Source organism: Juglans microcarpa x Juglans regia, chromosome 6S (assembly GCF_004785595.1).
Source record: "Juglans microcarpa x Juglans regia isolate MS1-56 chromosome 6S, Jm3101_v1.0, whole genome shotgun sequence".
Lineage (NCBI taxonomy): Eukaryota > Viridiplantae > Streptophyta > Magnoliopsida > Fagales > Juglandaceae > Juglans > Juglans microcarpa x Juglans regia.
The window spans coordinates 21,231,242-21,254,213 of record NC_054605.1 but is presented as its reverse complement, the minus strand read 5'-3'; the positions used below and the strand labels follow the sequence as shown (position 1 = coordinate 21,254,213).

Below are 22,972 nucleotides of genomic sequence, written 5' to 3'. Positions count from 1 at the left end.
TTTTGGATTCTGTTAGTATTATTTCCACGTTTCCTTATTTTCAACACTATTTTTTTTCAAAATTTTTTACCAAAATTAAAGTAGGAAAACAATACTATGCCCACTTTTTTGACATCTCTATTTGACTGTTGGTTAATTCTTTTTATTTTTTTATTTTTTTTATTTAATAATTAAAAAAGTAATTTTAAATGTATTGGTGTATTTTTTTATTTTTAAATATATTTAAATATGTTAAAAAAATATGAAAAAAAAAGAAAAAAAAAACTTTTTACGCTGGGAGGTATGCCCAGCAGTCAAGTTGGGGCGGCATAGTTTAAAGTATCCCTACCGGTTCAATTAAATCATTTATTACTGAGTAGTGATATACGTACAATATTTATAAGTACCGAGTGACATTTTCTCGACATTTGTTTTTGAATTAAATTTCAAATTTCGAATTTTAAAAATTTTACCATTTTCAGTAATTCACACATTAACTTGTAGGGCTGTAAGCCGGTCGGTTTGAACCCAAAAAATCAATCGGATCGGACCTACTTCTAGATCGATCGGTTTCGATCCCACAAATTATGGACTGAGAAAATTTGATCCGGTCCCGGAGTCTATAAATTTTGGACCGGACCAGACCGAACTCCTATATATGTTTTTAAAATATTTTTAATAATTTAATATGTTATTTTTATATAGTAATTATATAAGTTAATGATGTAATTTTTAACTAATTTATTATCATTGATCATTTAAAATATTTTTAAAAAGTTAGTTACATAATACATATTAATAATTCACTTAATTTTAATTTAGTAGTTTAAATAAATTTTTTTATTAATTTATTTGAAAAATAAAATAAAAAGATAAATGGGCCGGACCAAACGGATTGACCAGACTGGGCCGATCCCTATGGATGCTCAGTCCGGTCCGATCCAGGAAAAATGATAGACCAAAAATTTCAGTCCATCACCCCCTCTGGATCGGACCAGACTGACTTACACCACTATCAACATGTATCGTTTTGTAAATAAAATTGTAAATATATTTAACATTTTATTTTATAGTTTATTACTCTATAAATAATAAAAATCTTATTTCTTATCCCTAAATAATTATAACTTCTAGCCCTTCATTGGAAACACAAACCATCTATCTTAAAACTTTTCATAATTTCCTTTTGAAATAATACTCAAAACACAAATACTTTTTAATTTCAAATTTTTAATTTTTTTTCATCTAATCATTATTAAATTTTTAAATTTCCAAACAAAATAAAAAAAATTACAAAATTCAAAACAAATATTATATTAAAAATTTATATTTTAACAATATTTTAACTTTATAATATTTTTGTTCAATTTTTTCTCTTTCATTTTCGAAAAACCAATAAACCATTTTAACTTAAACCAGTTCAATACTATTCATAAACTATTTCACTACTATTTACAAAATTCTCATCTCATTTCTCAGACATTCTCTTATACTAGATGTAGATTGCTTGCAGGTTGATTTTGATCTTCAGAACCAATCGCCTTAATTAATGTCAAATAAATCCGATGTTCAAGGATGCCTTAGTTTTATGTATGCAAAAACTATTTTTCTCAAGCTCATTGCTAATGCATCATAAAAGTACCAGATGGGAATCATGCCAAACCAAGACTCCCTGAGCAACAATGCCAACAGATAAAGATGCACGTTATGGAATTTGTATGAGACAGACAACACAAGCCTGACATTTTTAGGCTGGTTCTAGTATAACATTATAAGCAAAAGTTTGGGTTTATAATTATGACAACAAGCATAAATACACTCACATGATCTACCTGGTTCCAGAAAAGCATATTAGATCAAGATGGTCATTACATAATCACATATTCATGGTAGACACCAGCGATCTATATCTCGATTTCCTTTCAAGTTCAAGCATGTAGGAACACGACACCGACCATCAGTATTTCAAATGCAGTAAGTTGGCACAGTGGCAGGTCTATAAACGAAGGTTCTGACTGTGTGAGAGTAACCCGACAGATGATTATAACTGAACTTGATTCCTGAGCTACCATCACCAAGATGGGTACAGTGTTCATGGAAACTGCTGATAGGCCGTGCCAGGCACGCATCCCAGCGGTCACTCTCAGGCATTGTCTCAGCCACTGTGTAAATCCCCTTAGCGTTGGTGAATGCCTGATAATTTAAGACTTCTCCGGATTTTGTGATGCAAAGAACAGCTACCTCAGCACCTACATCAGATAATAAAACAACATTTTCAACTCACATGAAGATTAGCACAAGCTAAAAGGTCAAGATTTGGTCTTTGCATAATTCTTTTTATAAGTAATCTCCAAAATTTCTTGGGCAAGTGATCTATGCACAAATATTGAACTGCATTCTAAATAAAAGTTGAAAGTACTAAATGTTCGTTGCGCCTTTGTCCTTAACTTGATAAAATCAACTTCCACAAGAAACAAATATCTTCCACTTTGATCTCTTAACGTTTAAACCAACTAAGAGGGTTGAAGCACCATGAAACAAAAAAAATTACTAAAAGTTGTGACAAAACCTCATTAATAATGTTTCCAAAATTCTATAGGCTACTTATAATGGTGCGAAATCAGTCGTGTGATTCAAAGTTGTGTAAAAGGCGTGGAAAGATATTTGCAAAGCTGTCAAAGGCATAGAGTACATGTTAAGTATTTTTTGCAGCTTCCTCCCTCCGTCCTTCCCTTCTTTTAGATCTGTAGGCATGGAAGCCATGTCTACAAATATCATTCCACTCCATCCAAAGTTTTCTAAAAAACTTACCCTTCTATACAATCTCATTAATTCCAATTAAATTAAAAAAGTTGGAGAGATTAATTTACAACATAAAATAGCTAGAAATTTGATTGCCACATGCCCACATCAAGAAAAGTCATAAAAGTTCTCATCCAAACTACCATGGTTTCAGGCATGCTTGGGTAATGAGATGAAATGAAAATTTTGTGAATAGTAGTGAAATGGTTTGAGTTACGATGTTTTATTGGATTTTGGGAAATGAGAGATAAAAAGTTGTATAAAAATATTATATAGTTAAAAAATTGTTTGAATATAATTTTTATTTTAAAATTTGCAAAAGTTGTATTGTTTTTTGTGTTTTTTTTGAAAGTTTGAAAAAATTGTAATGATTAGGTAATGATTAGAGGAAAAAGTTGAAAATTTGAAATTGAAAAGTGTTTTGTGTTTGAGTGATGTTTGAAAAAGAAATTATGAGAAGTTTTGAGATGAGATGAGATGTTAACTCATCTCACTTCCCAAACATGGCCTTGAATTTTTAAAATTCTGAAACTCAAAATCATGAATTAGCTGAGTAGCGGCCCTAGGACAACTTGAAATTATCAATTAAAACATAAAAAGAACCAAGAACGTCTATAGCTTGCACATTGACTATCACAGCCATAGATACTCAAGAGCAGAGATCAACAAATACATAAAGGAAACTTGAAGCTCTTTGTAGGCATCTTTTTCAAAATTCATTGAAGGAGGGTAAGAATACTAAGTTATGATTCATAGAACTAATCAGTCCTCCGTATACATTTTCAGCACTCGTATGAAGTAAACTAGAACGAAACTGCATCAGAACGTGTCATAGCAGCAGCAGAACATATGCCAATACTTCACTTCAATTTGATACTAGATAAAACAAAATGATGCACGTCTCCCATTCAACAAGAGAAATACGCATTCTTTTCCGCATCAAACAATTCCAACAGTGTGATATTGACATGAGAAGATAACAAGATTCCCGCATATGAACAACATTGAATTGGAGAATTAAGTGCTCAATTATATAGATCACGAAGAAAATTCATGGTGGGAATTTTTGAAATAAAATCACTCCATATTTTACATGTCGATCAGAGCAAATTTGAAATCACTGACAAACATCGAAACAAAGGCCCTGAATCTGTACTTAAACCTATGGAAGGGAAATACCAATACCCAGTTCAATATACAACCCATCACCCAAAGCATAATCATTACAAATATGCATTACCCTGCAGAAAAAATTAGACATGTATAATTTTTTTAGATAATATCCTTCAAAATCAGTGCATTTTTTTTTCTAATTTCCACTCACAATATTAATGAATTGAACCTAATTAGAATGGTCAACCAGCTCATAAACTTATCAGCAACCACAAATTGGCGAAAGCCGACAAGGATCAATTTTTAGCATAGCCCATATCAGAACCACCAATCTATGAGAGATCACGACCCAAAACAAAACCCAAGTACAAAAATTAGACAGTGGAATAAAAAATCAAAGTTAAAAGAGAAAGAGATGGCAACCTTCAAGAACATGATCTTCGGGTCCAATGGAGGAATCACTACAGACGTCACAGACAACTCGTCCATGGATTTCACCAGTCCAAGCTCTCACGCCAGACTCGTATAAGAAGAAGGTAAAAAGAAAAAGACTCATCACCACCTTCTTCTTCTGAACTTCCATGGCGTTGTCTTGGCTTTCCAGACCTCTACGGGCACGGCTTCTTCGATATATTTATATGCAGGCCTTACTGTTTCGCTGTGTTCGGCCTGTTTAATGGATCCACATCCTCTGTGGCTACTGGAGGGTGCAGTCCGACTCGGCTTGTTTGGCTCGTTTGTATCGTCTGTGTCGGCAGTGGGAAAAAGATACCAGTGAGTGTCGGCTCCGAAATCCCCAATCCAAACAAGTCCTTTGATTTTTTCATCCATCTTTCTCTATTTTTTTTATTATTTCTCATTTGTATCCAACAATACTAAAATTAACATATTGTGTTTTCGAAAATTTTATAACTTTTAAAACTTTTAACATAAAGAGTACTGCTAGATACAGTTTTAAAATATATAATCTTTACATATTCTATTTAAAAATAATTATCCTATTATCAAGTCAGAATATAAAGCACACATCATTCATATCACTTAAATAGTAATATTTGATTTGTAAAAATTAAATTTTAAAATTTATGTTTCAAATCAAATTATATCATGTACTTTATTAAATATGCTCTACACATGACTTGAAAATATATATTTTTTTAAAAATAGTAGAGCACATATTAAAAATTAATTTTTTCACGTGGATTATAGATTTATCAAATTTTTTTTTTAAATGAATGCATAGATCTTGTATACTGTAAAATTGTACAAATTATTTTCCTAATTTTATTATTTCTCCCTAATTCTCATGAAGCTTGGATACTGAGGCTTTTGTTAAGGTGTATGTTCAGTTACTACCACAATAGAGGCAACCATAAACACCTAGAAGTACGCATATTGTGTTATTTTCCATTTTTAATACATCTTTTTCTAGGGAGAAAGGTAATTTTAGGCACTAGTTTAAATAAAATTTCCTACACATTAATTCTCCTTTCTTATGAATTATATTATAGTCGGAATAGATGAAGGCATAAAATTATAAAATTATAATTTATAATGGCAGTTTACAAAATCCTTTGATCAAAAAGTATACGAAGCATAAAAATAGTCACAACAATTGTAAGAATAGCAAAAAAAAATAAGAAAGCAAGATTGAGAACAGAGAATTGAAAGGAATGCTCGAAAACTTCTGATTCATTTCCTGCATTTTGTTTACACAGTACCATTGCTTTATACTAAAAATGGACAGACATTACTAACAGACTAAGGAATATTCGTACTACCTCTATTCTGTACACCACAAATAACTACCTCTAAATTTACATAAAGATACATTACAGCTCATCTATGAGAAGGGCTATTTAATAATTTGACTGAAGGATTGTTACAAGAGGCAGGTTCACTCGATGGAGAATGTGACTGCATATCAGGATCTTTGATGCTGTCATGAGCAGCTGCATCCACATGATCTGGACTAATGGTAGGACTGATGCCATGCTGCTCTAATACCCCCCCCCAACAAGATGGAGAATAGATGTTTTCTATTCCCATCTTGGAGAGGTGTGAGTAGAGAACATGAGAAGGTAAAGATTTAGTGAAAATATCTGCAAGCTGTGAAGTTGTGTGAACATGGGTAGTCTTGATGCTTCCTTCTTAAATTTGGTCTCGAACAAGATGACAATCCACTTCAATGTGTTTTGTCCTCTCATGAAAAATTGGATTGGCTGCTATATGTAAAGCAACTTGGTTGTCACAAAAAAGTTCAGCAGCTTGTGGGTGAGAGATGGAAAGGTCCTTGAACAACTGTCTTAGCCAAGTGAATTCAGTAGAAATGGATGTCATTGCATGGTATTCTGCTTCAGCAGATGACCTGGAGACAACTGTTTGTTTCTTGGATCTCCAAGAAATGAGAGAATGACCCAAAAAAATGCAAAATCCAGTGATGGATTTTCGGGTGTCTGGGCAAGAAGCCCAATCTGAATCACAATAACCTTTAAGATGAATGGAAGATGTAGAGGAAAGTAGAATGCCTTGGCCAGGTGCATTTTTTAGGTATCTTAAGACCTTGTGAGCTGCTGCAAGGTGGGAGGATGAGGGGTGATCCATAAACTGGCTTAAGACTTGAATGGGGTAACTGAGATCAGGTCTTGTTAAGGTTAGATAAAGTAACCTTCCAATAAGTTGTTTGTATGGAGTAGGATCAGGTAGAGGTGTTCCAGAAGATTTGCTTAACTTGTGGTTTTGATCCATGGGAAGCTTTAAGGGTTTGCAAGCTAAGAGGCCTGAATCAGCAAGAATATCTAGGGTATATTTCCTTTGACAGAGGTGAATTCCTTTGGGGGATCTAGCAACATCAATGCCAAGGAAATATCTTAATGTGCCAAGGTCTTTAATTCTGAAGTGTGTGTTCAAGAAGGTCTTGAGTATTGAAATTGAATCAAGAGAATTGCTAGCAACCACTATGTCATCGACATAGACAAGTAATGCAGTAAAACCGAAAGCAGTAATGAGGGTAAAAAGGCTGTAATCAGCCTTGGATTGAGTGAAACCAAATTGAACCAAGGAAGTGGAGAATTTATCATACCATTTTCGTGAGGCCTGTTTAAGCCCATAGAGACTTTTGTGTAGCTTGCAGACCTGGCCAGGTTGTCCTTTGGTGTATCCAGGTGGCCTTTGCATGTATATTTCTTCATTTAGCTCTCCATTAAGGAAAGCATTGTTGACATCGAATTGGTGGAGATGCCACCCTTTGATTGCAGCCAAAGACAAGATAGTTCTAACAGTTACAATCTTTACTACTGGGGAAAAAGTTTCATGGTAATCCACCCCTTCTTGTTGAGTAAAGCCCTTAACAACTAACCTTGCTTTCCTCCTCTCAATGGTACCATTAGAATGATACTTAGTTTTGTATACATATTTGCAGGCAATGGCAGTTTTGCCAAGGGGTAAGTCTGTGAGGGTCCATGTATGGTTAAGCTCTAATGCTTCAATTTCTGTATCCATTGCCTTACACCAGTCAGGATCCTTGGAAGCTTGTGTGTAAGTGCGTGGATCATTATTAGAGGAGATAGTAGCAGAAAAAAATAGAGAAGGCAGGAGATAAGTTGTGATAAGAAATGGAAGAAGTTAGAGGAAAAGGTATACCTGTGGGAACTGATGCCATGCTCACGGATTGAGGGGATGAGATTGAAGTTGCTTGCTGGCAGTGGAAATCCTGGAGGTATTGAGGGGCTTTTCTGGTTCTAGTGGATCTTCTAAGAGGGGGAGGGGATTGAGAATTTGATATTGGTGGAATGGGGAAGTGGGAGGGGAATTTACAGGAAGAACATATGATATGGGTGATGGTGTTTGTGATTCTGAAGTGATTGGCAAGATGGAGCTAAATGAAGGTGAAGGAGTTAAGCTAGAAGAAGATAGAGGCTGAGTTGAAGCAGAAGGAGTTGGCAATGAAGAGAGTGAAGTGAATTTGGGTTGATGGAAAGGAAACACATGTTCATGGAAGGTAACATCTCGAGAAATAAACACTGATTGGGTGTTTAGGTCAAGAAGTTTATATCCTTTTACCCCAAAGGGGTAACCAAGAAAGACACAATGTCTACCTCGAAGGTCAAATTTATGTCTATGTTGAGATATGGTAGAGGCAAAACAGAGACATCCTAAGATTCTCATGTGAGAATATGTAGGAGATTTGTTGAAAAGTATCTCAAAAGGTGTTTTATTAGACAGCAAGGGGGTGGGAATCCTATTGATTATGTAGGCTGCAGTTAGTATGCAGTCATTCCAATATAAGTTGGGAAGGTTAGATTGGATTTTAAGTGCTCTAGCTATATTCAACAAATGTTGGTGCTTCCTTTCTGCAACTCATTTTGTTGTGGGGTTTCCACACAAGTTCTATGGTGAATAATTCCTCTTTTGTTGAAAAAATCTGTCATTTGAAACTCAAGGCCGTTATCACTTCGAAGGTTTGAACTTTGGTTTGGAATTGGGTTTCAACCAGATTGCAAAAGGCTTCAATACATGGTCTAGTGTTTGACTTAGCTTTGAGTAAGTAAATCCAAGTGCTCCTAGAATAATCATCTACAATGGTCAAGAAGTATTTTGTACCATCATATGCTGTTATTGGATTAGGTCTCCATATGTCACAGTGGATAAGTTCAAAAACGGTTCTGCTTTTGTAAGAACTAACAGAAAAAGGAAGTCTATGATGCTTTGCAATTGGACATATAAGACAAGGATTGAGATTGGAAATGAGAGGAACATGATTTTTTATTAAAGGATCTTGTATTACATGTAATGTGGAAAAAGGTGTATGTCCCATACGACAATGCCAAAGATCTGAAACAAGATCAACAGTCTTGAAAGTAGTTGAAACAGAAATATTTTTATGTAAGGAAATGGAAAAATGGTCTAAGAGAGCTGTTGGGGACACTTGTGCAGCAAGCAAATGGTAAAGACCATTCTTCATCTCACCCATGCCAATCGTGGTCCATGACAAAAGGTCCTGGATAAAACAGAGTTGTGAAAGAAAGATAAAACAGCAAGAGAGTGAATTGGTTAGCTGTTTTACAGAAATTAAATTGAAATGAAAAGAAGGAATACATAACACATTGTGTAATGTTAATGTGTTGGTAATGTGGATAGTGCCAATGTGAGTGGCAGGTGCAATGTGGCCATTTGGGAGTTTAACTAGAAAGGAAACTTGAGAGGTGATAGATGAAAAAAAGGTGGTGTTGCAGATCATGTGATTTGTAGCACCAGTGTCAATGATCCAAGGTGATTGTGTGGAGGTGTGTGTTGAAGTGAAAGAATTGAGACAAGAAACAATACCATTCATGGTGGAATGATGTGTACAATCTCCCTGAACATTATTGACTGAGTGGTTGGCAATGGATACTTCTTTTGGTTGCAACAGAGATAACAGTTTGTGATATTGGTCTTTGGTGAAGGTTAATTTGTCATCTGAGGGGTCAGCTGGCTCAAGTGAGGTCATGTTTGCAGAAGGAAACCCCTGTGGTTTAGCTTTACCATGAAGTTTGTGCCCGGGTGGATAGCCATGTAACTTATAGCACTTTTATGCTATATGACCTGTCATATGACAGTGATTACAGATGGGGGTTGGAGCATTGCCTGCCTTAAAACAAGTCTCTAATGCATGGCCTTGAATTTTGCAGTGAGTGCAAAAGAGTCTGTCTCGTTTGGGTTGGGAAAAAGGTTTAGAAAAGGATTTATATGAGGTGTTTTTGATAGATAGGGCCATTGAGTCTGTTGAAGGAAGACCACACAGCATGAGGTGTTGCATCTCTTGTTGCTGAATCATTGAGAAAATTTTATTTAAGGGAGGCAAAGGGTCCAGAAGCATGATCTGGTTACGGGTAACTTGAAATGAGTCATTTAAACCCATGAGAAATTGTATTACACAATCTCTTTGATATCTGTCAAACAATACAGCCAGCTTTCCACAAGTGCAGTCAGGCATTGGATCATAAATACCAAGTTCATCCCACAGAGTTTTAAGCTTACCAAAGTAAATACTAACAGAGTCAGTATCTTGTTACAAACCTGATAATGCCTTTTTAAGTTGAAAGATTCTATGGCCATTTTGTTGAGTAAATCTGTCTTTGAGTTCATCCCAGATTTGTGCAGCATTATCCACCAAAGCAATGTTGGATTTAAGTGATGGGTTAATAGAATTGTGGAGCCAGGACACAACTAAGGGCAGGTTTGGGGGATGGGATGAGATACAAAATTCTCATCTCATCTCATCTCATCATTACACATTTTTCAAATCCTCATACAAAATATAATAAACAATTCAACTTTTTCAAATCCCAATTCACCTTTTTCAAATCCCAATACAATAATAATATTAAAACATAATATTTTAAACTCTCAAACAAAACACAAAATTCTCATCTCACCATCCAAACCTGCCCTAAGTCATTGCACCTTTCCCACGCATCATAGAGAGGGTCAGAGTTGGATTGGGTTTTGACAAGGTTCCATTGATGAAATCAAGCTTGTTTTTGGCACGAAGAGCTAGACACATAGCTCTTGACCAGGTTGTATAGTTCTCATTGGTGAGGAGGTCAGGAACCAAGGGAATGGAAGGGTTATCACCATGATCCAATCTGTATAGATTGATAATATTATTGAAGTCGAGAAAGGGGGATTTGGTGGGGGATTTGGGTTTTTCAGTAGCCATGAAAAAAAAAATCTCAACCTGAGGCTCTTGATACTATGTAAGAATAGCAAAAAGAATAAGAAAGCAAGATTGAGAACATAGAATTGAAAGGAATGCTCGAAAACTTCTGATTCATTTCCTGCATTTTGTTTATACAGTACCATTGCTTTATACTAAAAATGGACAGACATTACTAACAGACTAAGGAATATTCGTACTACCTCTATTCTGTACATCACAAATAACTACCTCTAAATTTACATAAAGATACATTACAACTCATCTATGAGAAGGGTTATTTAGTAATTTGACTGAAGGATTGTTACAAGAGGCAGGTTCACTCGATGGAGAATGTGACTGCATATCAGGATCTTTGATACTGTCATGAGCAGCTCCATCCACATGATCTGGACTAATGGAAGGACTGATGCCATGCTGCTCTAATAACAATCGAGAAAAATATGCATTTAATTAGAAAAAAAAATTGGGAACAGAAAATAGAGAAAGATATATATATTTTTTTATCATTTTATTAATATGATTGATTATGTTATTATTTTTAATATAAAATAATTATTTTGATCATTCACGTTCGTAAAAAATACGTAAAATTAACTGAAACTCATATTTTTCGAACACTTACACGAGATTGGGACAAAAGTAATTAAGTTAGATCTTAGGGTCTAAAACATGAAATCTGTGTTGTCACCCCTTTCTATATAACAAGCAAACCCTAGTCGTATTACTTCGCAGATCTTAAAAGTCAGAACTTTACAAGTTTGTATTTTGAGTAGGGCATTCGTTTCGTCTATACATTGTAATCGTAAACCTTCGGAATGCCTTTTGAGTATTTTTTGTTCCTTTTATCTTCTCTATAGCCAAACATGAGGTTAGGGTTTCCTACTTCCGTTCTTCTCTATTTGCCAACTGGAATTACAAGTCGGGTTCTGTATTTTTTGGTTAATAGTTTACAGAATTTCAATTTCCAGAGCTTCTGGGTTTTGATTCTTTTAGGCTGGTTTTAAGTACGCATGTTCCTCATAAGGTGTTTTGTGTTCTCCGATTGTTTATATTTTGTTTTCTATTTTTGAGCTCCGATTAAGAACTTCACTTTGAATCCCTGTGAAGAATCATATGAAAAATTAAAAGTAGTGGACTGAATTTCTATTTGATGAGCAATGGATTCTGAGGGATGTGTATTGGAATTGTAGAGGTTCTAAGTGAAAGTAGTGGTCTACTTAGGTCCCTGACTGTTTTGTTCATGTCTGCTAAAAAGAAAAAAGAAGACTTTTGCTTTTGAGCTTGTCCTGTCATCTGTTCGTGAAGCTCATTAATTTATTTGCATATGGCAAATCTTTAAAAGTGACTTTGCATTCCTATGAGGACTGCCCATAATAGAATTTAGTGGACAGATCTCAATAGATGGGCATTCCAATCTCCAAACGTTTCTTATCGAGATAGTTATGTATGTGATGGCTATGTATTTGCCAAATGAAATTACAAGCTGGGTTTTGCATTATCTGGTTAATAACATCTTGCATTGTAGCTCCCAGAGCTCGTGTGGTGCGGTTCATTTTGGCTGGTTTAAGTAACCATCTACCTTATAAGGTGTTTTGTGCACACGGCTTGTTTATATTTTGTTTTTCTATTTTGGGCTCTGATAAGAAATTTTGCTTTGAATCCCTGTGAAGAATTATATGAAAATTAAAAGTAGTGGACTGAATTTCCATTTGATGAGCATTGGATTCTGAGGGATGATGGCTATTAGCCTCTGGTATTTTAGAGTGGCATAGTAAAAGTGGTGCTCTATTTGGGTTTGTTTCTGTTTTGCTTATATGTTTTTGTAAAAAAATGTGGCTTTGCTTGTGAACTTGTTTTGTAAATTATTTGTGAAACTTATTCATTTATTTACTCGGAGAAAATCTTGAAAACTGACTTTGCATTCCCACGAGAACTGTGTTTAGTAGAAAATAGTAGACATATGTCAATTGATGGACAAACGAATTCTGGGGTAGTTGTTTGGTATTTCGGGATACTATTATTCTGTATCTGTGTACCTCGCAAAATCACTCCGGCAGCAGAATTCTTGCTTGGTATTATGGGTCTGGCTGTTTTCGAAGAGGTTAGTTTCGGGATAATGGGATCTGAATTGATTCAGATTGGTTGGGGAAGTTAAATTCATCCTTAGTCTTCAAAATACTTCCTTGGTGATATCAATGCTGTCTAGCTGCGTCTTAGTTTTGTTTTTGATATATTAGAAAGGCTAGGATCGGCTTGAGAATCTGGATGTGCGCATCCACTTGCCATTTTGTCCTGTGTCTCCCGGATCAGCGTTGTCACGCGGCAATGTGCAAGGCTTTGGCAACTGTTCAAGACCGCACCCAAGAGAAGTGCCCCAATCTGAACAAGAATGTTCATGCTGCATTTCGTAGATTGTTGAAGGTGAGCTGCTGCTCATCAGGCTGCAATGCTGCATAGCAAATTGAAATCATTTCTGTTGGTATTTGCCGGAGGCATGATCAGAGGAGAGGCTGGAGGCTGGAGGCAGGCTGGAGAATAATGGCAGTATCCCTTCCTTGCCTGCTCACAAGTCATGCCCATAAAAAAATTATTTAGTGTATTTTAGATACCGTACCAATCCACATGTACGTTAATACTATTCATCAAAGGCATATAGATTATTAATTTCTCTCTCTTTCGTTATCGTTTGTTTATCTCTCTGTACCTTTTTCTAATGAAACAAGCAATAAATTTAGATAAAAGAAGTAATCTTAAAATTTGATTAAATAAAATACAAAAAAAGAGTTCATCAGTTATATTAAAGGATCATTCTATGGGGCATAACAGTTGACAACCCTTGGTATAGAATGCAATCATTTTTAATTATTTCTTAACTTTTATAAAAGAATTTAGTTAAATAAATCAATTTTTTTATTTAAAAAATATAGAAATTTAAAAATATGAGAAAATAAATAAATTTTATATAATTGGGTGGAAGGTCAAGTGATAGGCTAACCGGCATTTCTCTGCATTAAATAGGATACCTAAACGAGTAACATAGGACATATTGCCATATTAATTATTACGGAAGAGGAAATGTATTTATAATCGTAAATTGTGTAACTGTTATGTAATTATTTTAAAAAAAATAATAAAATATGAAATTTAGCTTTTAAAAAAAAAAATAAAATATAAAATTCATATAAAAATAATTAATTATTTAATAGTAAACTTTACTTTTTTTAAAGTTATTACATTTAGGATATGTTTTGATGTTGAGTTGAATTGAGATGATAAAATATTATTAGAATATTATTTTTTAATATTATTATTATTTTGATATTTAAAAAAATTGAATTATTTATTATATTTTATATTAAAATTTAAAAAAGTTATAGTAACGAGTTAGATGAGTTAAGATTTCAAAAGAAGCCTTACTTTACGAGTGTACGAAAAATTACTCATCATGATATTATGGGTTCCATGCATGCTTGTAGACCTGTAAAGAAACCCATCTTTTTCACTCATGAAATCCCATTTCTCCATCTTTTCCTTAGTGTTTTCTCTTATTTTCCTGCGAGCCAAACGGATGATAGACTTTCCATAGCCTATTCAGTCATTACAACAATGCAACAATCATTTCCCCCTTCATTTTCTCGATGACCACACGGCGAGGGAAGCTTTGACTGGACAAAAATCCGATACCGTATGAAAATGGTATACCCTCTATGATGTCCAGGAAGATGATACACAGGTAACGTTGAATATGGTGACCGGAGAGGCCTTTCGAGTTTTGAATCCCTTTGAAAGCAGAACCCTCTTGTTTCTTTCAGTTTCCCAAAAACAAAACAGAGAGCACTGATGTTTTGTAGAGAATGATATAGGAAGGAGGCTAAGGAGCCACCACCATTGAACCACTGTCCCCCTTACACTCCTTGCTTTTTCTTATACAGAATAAACGAACCAACGAAGGGAAAACATGATCATTTTTGTTATTTTCCAAAGCGACCCTTTTTAGAGCTTTTGATACTCTAGCCATGGCTGAATCATTAGACGCCATCATCGACGAAAGAGATGAGCTAATGATTTCCCCCACGGGTGATGGAAACCCAACATTCAGAAGAGGCCACTATCTTAAACCCTCTGTAAAGCCTGTACAAGAACCAGATTTTGAGTTTCCTTCACTTTTCATTCCACCCAAACCCACCATTCCTGAGGTTGAGAACTTGCCACTGAAAGTCAATTATAAAGGTTGGCGATGCCCGCAAAAGAACTGGAACGAATGGGTGGATAGCTTGCATTCCAAGCAACAATCCACATGGAAGAAAGCTGGTATTTATGAGGCAATATTGAGTTCCACATACAAAGTTCAAAGCCACAACGGTTTGATTGTTGCGGTTGCTAAGAGCTGGTGTCCTGAGATCAATTGCTTTGTTTTTCCTGGGGGAGCAGCAACAATCACCTTGGAGGATATGATGATTTTGGGAGGTTATTCTGTTTTGGGCGACTCTTTTTCAGAGCGCCTTGAAACCGACGATATGAGGAAAATCAAAGGCAATTTGACTGAAGTCCATAAACAAATTTCAGTGGCAAGGAAAGTGAGGCATTGTCCATGGATGAACTATTTCATGGGGACTGGCCACGAGCTCGAGCACGAAGCATTCCTCTCTCTGTGGCTTTCAAGGTATGTCGTTCCCACATATTTGTACGATAACATTGGAAAACATTGTTTCCCCATTGCAATTCGTCTAGCGAGGGGTATTAGGATTGCGCTAGCGCCGGTGGTCCTCGCTAGCATTTACCGGGATTTGCGTTTATTGAAATACAATATCGATGCGGCCAGATCTACGACAAACGAGAATAAAGGTGGTATCTTGGTGCTGGACCTCTGGGCTCCATTTCTGTTGGCGCAGCTTTGGATTTGGGAGAGATTTCCAACATTACGGCCTAAACCAAATTTGATTAAACATGGTGAGCCAAGAGTGGCTCGATGGCACATGGTGAAAGGGGTGAAAATTGAGAAAGTGAGACTAGTGATTGACTCTTCCGGAGATAGTTTTCAATGGAGACCTTATGCTCCAGTCTTCGGGAACTGGTCATCTTCAAAGCTTTATAGGGATGAAGAAGAGTGGGCATCACTTGGTCCTAATTTGGATATAGAACTAGAGTCATTTGCTCGATGCTTGAGGGTAAGCGAACTGGTGGGACTACATTGTATAGAGCAATACCTTCCACATCGAGTGGCCATGCAATTTGGCATGGATCAAGATATTCCAGGTCGTGTTCCTCGATTTAATACCAGTCAAGAAATTGCTTGGAACAACTACTGCAGGCCAATTATTGATGAAAAAATATACATACCAGCCAGGCTCTTTGAGTCGGATGTGACCACTCGTTACTTGAAGTGGTGGAAGCAGTCAATGTTTGCTCAAGAAGACCCAATCAAGTACTTTGTCAGGCGGCCTAGAAATACAAGAAGATTACCCCGAATTTTTGCAGGAAAGATGGAAGGTAACCATGTTTGTGTTCCTCCTGGACTTTCTATGAAATGTCAGAAGGTGGATGAAAAGGAATCTGTCAAGGAAGCTAAACAGATTGGAACCTCGAGGGCCCCTATTAATGATGAGAACAAACTGGCTGCTGATGTTAAGTCTTTCTCAGTCTCCTATTGTAAAAGCATATCACAATCAGTGACAAATGATGGAGCTGCGAAAAGGGACTTCCTGATGATACCACTAACAAAGATTATGCAGGGCGAAGGTTCAATGGGTGAACCCGGTAAAATTCTGGCAGATGCAAGTGTGATTGAAGTGGGATTTCCAGATAAACCAACAGTTCAGCAAGATAGGAATATATCAGAACAGATACCACGGGCTTCAATATGGAAGAAGGGAGGTGATGGTGCTGATGTACCCCTGGGTTTTCCACCCAAATTTAACAAGGTTAAAGCAGGGAACTCTGTTAATGTAGATAAACCAACCGTGGTGAAAGATAAAACACTACCAAAGCAAGTAACGCAGGCTTTTGTAGGAAAGAAAGAAGGTAATGATGCTGATGTGCCACCTGGCTTTCCTCCCAAAAATAAAAAGTTTAAAGTAGAGAACCCTATCAAGGAAGATACATCAGAAAGTGAGGGGAAGAGATTTCATGGCACCCATGACAGTCTAGATAAAGGGCCAATTGGTGGTGGTAAGCATGTTTTAGGCGAATCACAGAGTTTTTCAGCTTCAGCGATTGTTGGAGCACTTAAAAAGGAGCCAATGATAAGATCGGTGGAAAACATTGAAGGCGAAGGTGCAATAGATAGGTTAGAAAGAGCCACGGAAGCTACAATTAATAGCAAGGCAGCAATTCTGGTTTACGATGGGCTCGGCATCGATAGTAATGAAAGAAAAGGTAGTAGCCATACACCTGAAATACCAGGACTGGAACTTGAAGCTCGGGTTAGTAGGCTGGAGAAAGTGGTGGCTGAGCTAGAAGCGGCAAGGTTTAGCAGCAGGTTTGAAAATATAGCTGCCAAAGAAGGCTGGCCCGCCCCATAGCAGCACAATAAAATTGCTTTGCTTCATTTATATTTCTAGTTTCTGCATCCGACGATGATTTAGTGCTTAAGCGTTTAGAGCTTTTGGGTTATTGGAAACTGACTACATATATTGTGCAGTTTCTTGCATAGTTAGTGATGTTCATACAGTGTACTTGACGCCAGTGCTGAAATCTGTTCAGCAAAAGACAGCATTAACTATCACAGATACACAGGTAGGAGAAGATCTGAAGTAGCATAAACTTAATTGTTCTTTTCACAAAGCGTATTGTTACCGTGTAAGAATTTCAAAGTAATATTGCTTTGCATTCGCTCTCTCCACATTCATTTCTTCCTTGAAAGTATAAATTTCTTTGAGGAGAATGGTCGCATAATCTTGATAACTCGGCCATTTGTCAAATATGCTTATGGTTTATCATCAGCTTTAGAACAACATCTATTGTATAAACTCGTAGCAAAATTTTGAGAACAAAACATTAACAAAAATAAATAAATAAATTGATTTCCATATATTATCAAGTAGGTCGTATATGTTTTCTATATAATTATAATACGTCGTAATATATCAAATCACGTCAATTTGTAAATTTAATTTTATGAAATTTTTTTATAGTTAAAAAGACTTCTCTTCTTATAATAAAGATGGATGTCATATTGTGCGGCGCGTAGATCAGCTTTTGATGTTTTTTGCCTTCATTATCATTATCAGTAGCATAGGAACAATCAAGATAGACTGCTAATTTGGGACACGAATTTTCGCATATATACGGGAAAGAAAGAGAATAAAATATACATTTTGCGTCAACGGATTTTTGAAAAGAACATCAAGAGGCAGTTGAGCAAAGATTGGTAGCTGCTGTTTCTTCTGAATATAGAAAATTTGACTCGGTCATTTGCCTGTCTGGACTCAAGGGGTTTTGAGGAAAATAAACCAAAACAAATAAGGTGGGGGAAATCTCCTTGGTTTCCTGAAAGACCAGAAGAAAGGCTCTGGCTTTTCCGGGGCCAAGATAATTGATAGCTAAGCAGATTCAGCTCTCCATTTCAAATTTTTTGTGCCGCCCGCGGGGATTGATTACTTCAATCGAACGAACGTCTGCTGGCGTGGAAGATAAACGCAAGTATTTGATGATCCGATGCGTTGAATGTTGGTGTGCTCGGATTTTGAAAGTGCAGAGGGTGGAGGAAGATCATGGGGTGCTTTCCATGTTGCATGTCACAAGAGGATATCGACGGAGAATCGGGCATTAACGAAAAGCGTGATACAAAAACTTCCTCCTTCAGTAAGCTCTCCTGCAAATCAGGTACTTTTTTTTTTTTTTTTTTTTACTTTCAAAACTATTCTAATTCACTACAACAAAAGATAGCTTCATGAATTTTCTTGGTTTTCATCCGCACGGATACTTCTCATTGACAGTCGATCCGTCTGTGCATGCTTTGGCTTTCATTCCATTGTTTATTCAATTCATAAACCACGAAAATCGTGATGCATTGTGTGACTTGATTATTCTCTTCTTCTCTTATCTATTTCGTTTGTAATATTACAAAATCCTAATTCACAACATCCCTCAACTTTATGAAACGTGATCAAAGTCATTTCCTTGGTTTTCCTTTTGGTTTCCGTTATTTGCCTCTCAATCATCTCGGCAATAGCTTTTGATCGGTACAACAGGCTGAGTTTTTGGTTTCCAAATCTTCATTTTTCGGTTCCTTTGTCTTGATTCGACCTTTTGTCCATCCATGTCTCGTATTATGCCTTTGACACAGTAGTTTTAGGAGATGTTCTTGTTCGAATTGGTTTCTTGTTGGCAGTTTCAATTTACGACATATGGGCGTCATCTACTTCCTTGAAATCTCCATAAGCTTATTAATTTAAATTAAGAATACAAATGCAGAATATTTGTTTTAACATTCCCACATACCGTTATTGAATCTAAACGATCTCCATTTAATAATAAGAAAATCTGATATTCTTTCATTTTATGTTTCTTGGTTCCGAAAGAGAATTACGAAAAAGTAACTTTTTTTTTTTTTTCTTATAACGAAATTTGCTTTTCCCAAACCAGATGGCCAGTGTCAATCTGAACATATTTTATCTTACAGATAGTAGCAGGCGACGGTACATAACGGAAGAGATACAAAAGGTGGGAAAGGGAACCATCTCCGCCAGGGCTTTTACTTTCCGTGAATTGTGCGTTTCTACTCAAAACTTCCATTCTGAGAATCTGCTAGGTGAAGGAGGATTTGGGAGGGTGTACAAAGGGCACATCGCAAGCACAAATCAAGTACGATGGTAGCCTCTATATATATAGTTCGTAATGTACCATAGAACCTTAGTAACCTTTAGGAAGAATCTATGAATGTTTAGTTACGTTGTGTTTTTCATCTCGCACAGGTAGTTGCGGTTAAGCAACTCGACAGGAATGGATTCCAAGGGAACAGAGAATTTCTTGTGGAGGTTTTGATGTTGAGTCTTCTTCACCATCCTAACCTTGTCAATTTGGTTGGATATTGTGCTGATGGGGATCAGAGGATTTTAGTTTATGAGTACATGCCCAATGGTTCCTTGGAGGATCATCTTCTTGGTATGCTCCAAATTACTTAATTTGCATCATTTATAGACAGCATTGCATCTAGTCAAGGGCTTGTGATGAGATTCTAATGATACTACAACTTAAAGAGGATGTGATGATCACTAAAAATGTTGCAAAGTCAAACAAACTAAATCAGAGAGTGAGAGTTTATTTTCATTTTCAAAGTTTTAAAACTTGGCATTTATGTTTCAGAGCAATGCTAGGTACAGTCTCCATTTGAGGACTGCAATGCAAGCTTAGGCTATTTTAGTTTTAAAATTTTTTAAAATTACAAAACTGTCCCTTCTAAAATGATGTTTTCTCTCATTTAATAATGTGCCTGCACGCTTGGAGACTGCAAATAGAATTTCTCTATGTTTCAAATCTCGTGCTATCAAATTTTATTGTGTGCACCTTTTCAGACAAACCATGTACACACCAGCTAGAAGCGCAAAGATGTCCATTTGAGCTTTCCCTGCGGTATTGATTTCAAAACAACTATTTTTTTTTTATATGCAGATATAGCTCCACATAAAAAACCTCTGGACTGGAATACCAGGATGAAAATTGCCGAAGGTGCAGCAAGAGGGCTTGAATACTTGCATGAAACAGCTGATCCACCAGTTATATATCGTGATTTCAAAGCATCAAACATACTATTGGACGAGAACTTCAATCCAAAGCTTTCAGATTTTGGCCTTGCAAAGCTAGGTCCAACTGGGGATAAGTCCCATGTCTCCACCAGGGTGATGGGAACCTACGGCTACTGTGCACCTGAGTATGCACTCACAGGTCAATTGACAACAAAGTCTGATGTGTACAGCTTTGGAGTGGTGTTTTTGGAGATAATCACGGGAAGGAGGGTCATTGACAATACAAGAGCAACAGAAGAGCAAAATCTAGTTACTTGGGTACGCTTATTAGGTTCTAATTTTCCCAACCAAAAAAAAATCACAGCTTTCTTGAGTATTTGGACTTCAAAGTTTTCATTGTGATTATTATTCTTCAACGGTTTATGATTTCTCACATTGCTCTTGATATCAAAGAGAGTTAAAAAAACATATTTTGACTATCAAAGCATCAATCTTCCTCAATACTAATATTCCAAGGTAAGATTTTGATTGCTCAGGAACTCAAAGCTTGAAGCCTGAAAATTGATCAATTTCTTAACTTGCAGGCACAACCACTATTTAGAGACAGAAGGAACTTTACATTAATGGCTGATCCGTTGCTTGAAGGACAGTACCCTGTAAAGGCTCTCTACCAAGCTCTGGCAGTTGCAGCCATGTGTCTCCAAGAGGAAGCCGATACTAGGCCTTTGATCTGTGATGTTGTTACAGCTCTCGAATTTCTAGCAGTGAACGAAAATGAAGATCAGGCCGATGATGATGATCAGAAAGATGATGGCAATGAAGCTTGTCCTGATAGAAATAGCGGTGGAGAATCAGATATCGAGACTGATGTAGATGATGATGATAATATTGAGGAGGTGGGGAAGAAGAGACAGGAGAAAGGTGCCAATGGATCAGTTAGCTTTTGAATTGTCTGATGAAGCTTTTATCATGTTGCATCTGAGCTGCATTGTAAAAACTTTAACAGAACTACATCCAATGCCATTAACTCGATTATCATTTTTGACTAAATCATGAAAACTACCTCATGAATTCCAGATTCTATCATCTATATTAAAACCTATGCAACTGCTGTATACAATACACAAGTCTTGGATGTATGTCAAGTTCATAGTGAAAATTCATAATCAAATTACGATCATCGCAATATAACCAATTAAAACAACAGTCAACGTAGATCATGTCCCTTGCAATCGGATCTACACTAATTTGTATCCCATATCAGACACTGTTATTATTTTTTTTAGAAGATATCAAACAATGTACCAACAGAAAGTCATTTTTTTCTCCTTTCATTTCAATTTTGTGTCCAGATATCTTCTCTAATTATCTGTTTAAATTGATGATCTAATATAAAATAAAATAAAAAATTCACACAATACGTGATAGTATCAAATTTAATGTTGTTTGTGTGATACCTTTAGTGATGTACCTTCGTTTTTTCATTATGAATAAAATCTCTGTATAAAATAATATGGATGGTGAGGTGATTTCAAATATTTTGTGAATAGTAATAAAAAAATAATAAAAAAAATTAAATAATAGTAAATAATAATAAAAAAAATAATAAAATGAATAATAATACTACCCAAACGGAGCCTTATACTACGTTCTCCTTACCACTCGGCTGGCATGATTGAAGGAGATGCCCCGCCTGCTTTTTTCCGTCCAACCTGGAATCAATCCACCTTTGAGTTCGTTTTAGAATTTTGATTCAAATGCATAATAAACATGTTTTTTATTCTAAGACCCGTAGTTCTGGTGGCCGACTCACCTCTTTCAAATTGTTTCTCATTATTAAGAGAAGGTATCAAAGATAAAATACAAACTTGCTTTATAGCACTAGCAATTAATCATTATTGTTTTAAATTTAATCGATTCGCTTGTTTTGATAATATTTTTCCTTGTTCACTAATAAATCAACTAATTAAATTTATGTTTTTATAATCAATTCAATCTCCCGATCTAATCAGAGGCAAATGCCTACGAAAAGATCGCTTGAATTTAAAATATAAAATCTCTTAGGTTTATTCATAATTTGTTTATTCTTTATCCCAAAAAATGAAAGATTTTGGGTTGTTTATCTTTAAATATATGTTATCTACCTTGCAAATTAGATAGGACCCTTTTTTCCTCTTCGCCATACTCGTCTACTCTTAGGGAAGATACAACATCAAACTGTTGAAACTTTCAGCTTCAATTGCTTGTGTTGAAAACAGTCTTGGTTACACTCTCCCCTCCAAAGATCGATTCGCTTGCTATTAAAGACTCAAAAAACTCGAACTCCCATTCAAGAAAAGGTAACAAAGATAATATGAGCTTGCTTTATAGCACTAAAAATTAATCATTGTTGTTTTAAGTTTAATCGATTCACCCATCTAGATAATATTTTTCTTATTTACTAATAAATCGACTAATTAAACTTATATTTCTATAATCAATTCAATCCCCCTATCCAATTGGTGGCAAAAGAGATCGCTTGGATTAAAAATATAGTTGTTTGTATTTATTCATGATTTGTATTTTGACGAGAAATTTGAAGTTTGTTTATTTTTTATTCTTTTCACAGAAGTAAAACCTTAAACTGATATGATTTTTATAAGATATGTTTGATTTAGAATAAAAATATTAAAAATAATTTAACAATTTATAA

General features: G+C 35.7%; 3 protein-coding genes and 2 non-coding genes across 5 annotated transcripts; 4 read left to right on the top strand and 1 right to left on the bottom strand.

Annotated features, from left to right (window-relative positions):
- Positions 1 to 1,705: 1,705 nt before the first annotated feature.
- LOC121237491 lies at positions 1,706 to 4,575 on the bottom strand. The gene is made up of 2 exons (XM_041134237.1): positions 4,318 to 4,575; positions 1,706 to 2,228 (listed from the first exon to the last, which is right to left on the bottom strand). The coding sequence occupies exons 1-2, from the start codon at positions 4,475 to 4,477 to the stop codon at positions 1,945 to 1,947; spliced, it is 444 nt and encodes a 147-aa protein (XP_040990171.1). The 5' UTR covers positions 4,478 to 4,575; the 3' UTR covers positions 1,706 to 1,944.
- Positions 4,576 to 11,688: 7,113 nt separating this feature from the next.
- On the top strand, positions 11,689 to 11,768 carry LOC121238018. The gene has a single exon (XR_005935063.1). It is a non-coding gene; the product is annotated as a small nucleolar RNA R21 (small nucleolar RNA).
- Positions 11,769 to 12,251: 483 nt separating this feature from the next.
- On the top strand, positions 12,252 to 12,330 carry LOC121238017. Its single transcript, XR_005935062.1, has one exon. It is a non-coding gene; the product is annotated as a small nucleolar RNA R21 (small nucleolar RNA).
- A 1,761-nt stretch (positions 12,331 to 14,091) lies between these two features.
- On the top strand, positions 14,092 to 17,115 carry LOC121236702. Its single transcript, XM_041133132.1, has one exon. The coding sequence runs from the start codon at positions 14,611 to 14,613 to the stop codon at positions 17,113 to 17,115; it is 2,505 nt and encodes an 834-aa protein (XP_040989066.1). The 5' UTR covers positions 14,092 to 14,610.
- Positions 17,116 to 18,055: 940 nt separating this feature from the next.
- On the top strand, positions 18,056 to 21,400 carry LOC121237480 (probable serine/threonine-protein kinase PBL23). Its single transcript, XM_041134217.1, has 5 exons — positions 18,056 to 18,418; positions 19,218 to 19,399; positions 19,510 to 19,699; positions 20,207 to 20,598; positions 20,865 to 21,400. The coding sequence occupies exons 1-5, from the start codon at positions 18,307 to 18,309 to the stop codon at positions 21,225 to 21,227; spliced, it is 1,239 nt and encodes a 412-aa protein (XP_040990151.1). The 5' UTR covers positions 18,056 to 18,306; the 3' UTR covers positions 21,228 to 21,400.
- Positions 21,401 to 22,972: the final 1,572 nt, after the last annotated feature.